Below are 3,584 nucleotides of genomic sequence, written 5' to 3'. Positions count from 1 at the left end.
ACACCCTACAGCACTCAAGTGTCAGGTATCTGGGCCTGCCGACTGGACCGTGTTTAAGGTCACCAGCCACGCTTTCCCCTCCTGTCCTGTGATGGGGGCCAAACTTTCTCTCCACCCCACTGCCTTATGGGCTGGACACAATCCACAGCATCATCCCACATGCAAACACACGTGGCTCTTCATCCTTCTAGCTCACTCTGCATCTCTGCTCACAGACTGGCACCTTCCCTTGCATTTAATATCTCATTATTACTTATCCACCTCCCAACTGCCTGGACTCAGGTCATTGCCCTGTCAATCTCTGGAGACCGAAGTCTCTAGTTCTGAAAAAAAACCCAGCTGCATCTGGGACTCCAGGGTCAGCCTGAAACCCTGGGGTGAAACGTCAGCAGACAGAATAAATATCCGCTGGTCGGAGATCCCAGCACCAGTTCACATGTGCCGGGGTCCTGGTGCCAGTCTTGAAGGGTCTCAGCTGATCGTGGTGAGTACAGCAAGGTGCTTGGAGCCAATCCCTGCCTGCCAAGGCTTGCCATTAGGGGACGTGTAGCTGAACAGAGACCTGGTGCTGCAAAGAAATCCTTTATATCCTGGTTCAAAGCTGCCACGAGGTGACCCATCAGGACCTCCACCCAGGGTCTGAACAGGGACCTCCGAACTCCAAGAGCCTAATGCCCTTCCCTGATTTTCCCCCTTCTGTCCTAGGGAGGAAAGGCCCTGGCCTGGATAGGGGCAGGGTGGGTGCTGGAGACACAGGGCACAAGCAGGGATTTAGCATTTGGAGCGAGGGACCAAATGAGTGGGCAACACAGGGGAAGCACTGATGAACTCAGACTCTGATGGGATGATGTAGTTGGGGCTGGTCCTGGGTTGCACTAGATGTGACCTCCTGAAATCCCCTCCAACCCTCATTTTCAATGCATCTGTGACTCAGTTTGGTCCCTACCAGGTCCAGGGCTGGCTGTGGGGATAACAGTGGTTAGTTACTATTTGAAGAGGTTCAGAAGGGCCCTGGACACTTCCAGCCCAAGCAGCAGCATGCACCTTGGACCTGATTACTTTGCTACGGCAGGGTCCAATTCTGCATGCAGCTGTCCATGGGATTCACCCCTGGCAGGCTCGAGTTCTCTGTGAGCTTCCTTGCAAAATCCCTTGGGCTTCCTCCTTCTGCTGTGGGGGGAAATACCCTGGAAATATGAATTGGTATTGGTTTTAATATAATCCAGAGGGTCCTGGTCATGGACCAACACCCCCCTCTGCACCAGGTGCTGTATGACCATAGAAGCAAAAAGCCAGTCCTTGCCCCCGAGTCCCAAATTGAGACAGCCGGGTGGGAGAAACCCCAGAGGAGACTGTTTCAGAGCCGATCACGGACTGAACGGAGGGGGGAGCTGACAGTGCTCCAGAGGGGCTGGATTTAGAGGAGCGCAGACAGTGAGGACCAGAGGCTGATATTGGAAGCCGTGTAAGGGCGGGGGAGCCAGGGAGGGAGGCTGGGAAAAGGCTGTGGCGAGCTCGTCTATCCCTCCTCCTCTGCTGCACCATGGTCCCTGTGCCCAGAGCTGGACAAACACACACGACCGTGCTACTGGATGCCACGTGCACAAAGCTCCTGGCCCCAATCTATGCTGGTCGCAGGATCCCCCCCAGGCCATGATCAAAACCCCCAGCACAGCAGACCCTTAGTCTCTTCAACCAGAGCTCCCAAAAGAGGGTGGATGAGCTCGCTCCCCCCATCGGATACCAAGAGACCTTGTGCAAACCTCACTTCTCTGCCCCAATTGCCCCAAACCTGAGTGATGTCTGCTCAGCCCAAGCTCCTGGGAGCAAGAGAGGCCAGGGCAGAACCAGTGCAGCAATGTGCTGATTGCAGTGGGCACATCCATGGCATATGGCAATGAACCTGAAGCCCTGTGAGCGCTAGTGTAGTCACACTGACATGCACATTATGGGTGTAAACATCAACCCAAGTAGCTACTGCACAAGTGGACTGGCAGGGAATCGGTGAGCTAGTCAGTCTACAAATGCACAAGGGAAGCAGCTGCTGCTTCTACTCCAGGCTTGACATGAGCCAAGTTTCTGCCTTGTGAGCCAGGGCCAGTTATCCTTGCAGCCCACCAGTCATATTGCTTTGGCATGTAGCCCCACCTTTAGGCACAGGGACCCCCAAAAATGATAGGTTGCATCCAGTGAGCCAGCCCAGCATGGCAAAGAGATCGCTCATGGCCAGGGAAGGTGCTGGCATGAATGGAGAGATGACCCCCACTTGTCTTTTTCACCTCCAGACCAGTCCAGCGCTTAGAGAGGCCGCCGGGCCCCAGGATGCCAGCAGGGACCCACAATGACTCTGCCAATGTCTCCTATCAAGAGTTTCACCTCCTTGGCTTCCCCGGGCTCCAGGAATCCTGGTTCCTGCTCTTCATCCCCTTCTGCCTCTACGCGATGATCGTTGCAGCCAACTCCCTCCTCATCTACACGGTGAAGGCCGAGAGGAGCCTCCACTCCCCCATGTACCTGCTCATTGCTTTGCTCCTTGCCACCAATCTCTGTTGCACGACCACCGTCATGCCTAGGATGCTCCTGAGCTTCCTGTTCCATGTCAGCCGCATCTCCCTGACGGGCTGCCTGGTGCAGATGTTTTTCCTCTACTTCTTCCTCATGCTAGACTGCACCATCCTGCTCATGATGGCTCTGGACCGGTACATGGCTGTGTGCAACCCCCTGTGCTATGCAGATATCATGACCAACAAACTGCTGATCCAGCTGACTGCCACCGCCTTGGTGAGGAGCATCTTGTTCGTCAGCCCCGTGGTGATCCTGGCCTCCCGGGTGCGGTACTGCCGCTGCAACATCATCCAGCACTTTGTGTGTGAGCACATGGCCCTGATGAGCTTGTTGTGTGGGGACATCTCCAGGAACAAGATTGTGGGGTTGACAATGAGGTCCATCACCATCATCTTTGACCTGGGTTTCCTCCTGACGTCCTACAGCCGCATAACCCATGCGGCTCTGAAGATGTCCTCTGGGAATATTTGGCACAAAGCCTTCCACACCTGTGGCACCCACCTCATGGTCATCCTCATCTCCTATTTTTCCAGCCTCTCCTCCTCTGTCGTGTACCGAGTGGGGAAGTCTGTCTCCCAGGACATGCTCAACCTGATAAGCGCGATCTACCTGCTGGTGCCATGCGCCAGGAACCCCGTCATCTACGGCCTGAGGACCAAGGAGGTCAGGCGACACCTCCTGAGGCTGTTCAAGAGAAGAGGGTCTGCCTTCATCCCCTTCAGAAAAGCAGCCTTGAACACGAAGGAGTAACTCCATGTTATTCTTGATCCATTCTCCGTGCCCGTCCCCAGCACGCCTGGGCTCCTCATTTCTGCTTCTCACTAGGCAAAAAGAAAAAAGCCAGGTCAACGAGAAAATGCGATGAGGCTGAACTGCAAGGGCAAGCCAGCTGCAAACCAAGAAAAGGAGCAAGGAGCGGACGTGGGAGTTAACTGCTCCTTGCTGCGATCGTGATAACACCTTGCATCCTGTCCCTGAATTCAATTCAACCCAGGCCCGGGATGGCTCTTGTTTAAAGG

General features: G+C 54.9%; 1 protein-coding gene across 1 annotated transcript; it reads left to right on the top strand.

Annotated features, from left to right (window-relative positions):
* The first annotated feature begins 2,310 nt into the window (after positions 1-2,310).
* On the top strand, positions 2,311-3,315 carry LOC109302184 (olfactory receptor 52K1-like). The gene has a single exon (XM_019523750.1). It carries the CDS (start codon positions 2,323-2,325, stop codon positions 3,313-3,315), a length of 993 nt encoding a protein of 330 aa, XP_019379295.1. The 5' UTR covers positions 2,311-2,322.
* The last annotated feature ends 269 nt before the right edge of the window (positions 3,316-3,584 follow it).

This window comes from Gavialis gangeticus, unplaced genomic scaffold (assembly GCF_001723915.1).
Source record: "Gavialis gangeticus isolate Ggan-Ray unplaced genomic scaffold, GavGan_comp1, whole genome shotgun sequence".
NCBI lineage: Eukaryota > Metazoa > Chordata > Crocodylia > Gavialidae > Gavialis > Gavialis gangeticus.
Note: the sequence above shows the minus strand (reverse complement) of the source record. Positions and strands in the feature narration are given on the sequence as shown.

Coding starts and splice junctions, on each gene's coding strand:
- LOC109302184 (XM_019523750.1), top strand. CDS start 2,323: ATGCCAGCAGGGACCCACAATGACTCTGCCAATGTCTCCTATCAAGAG.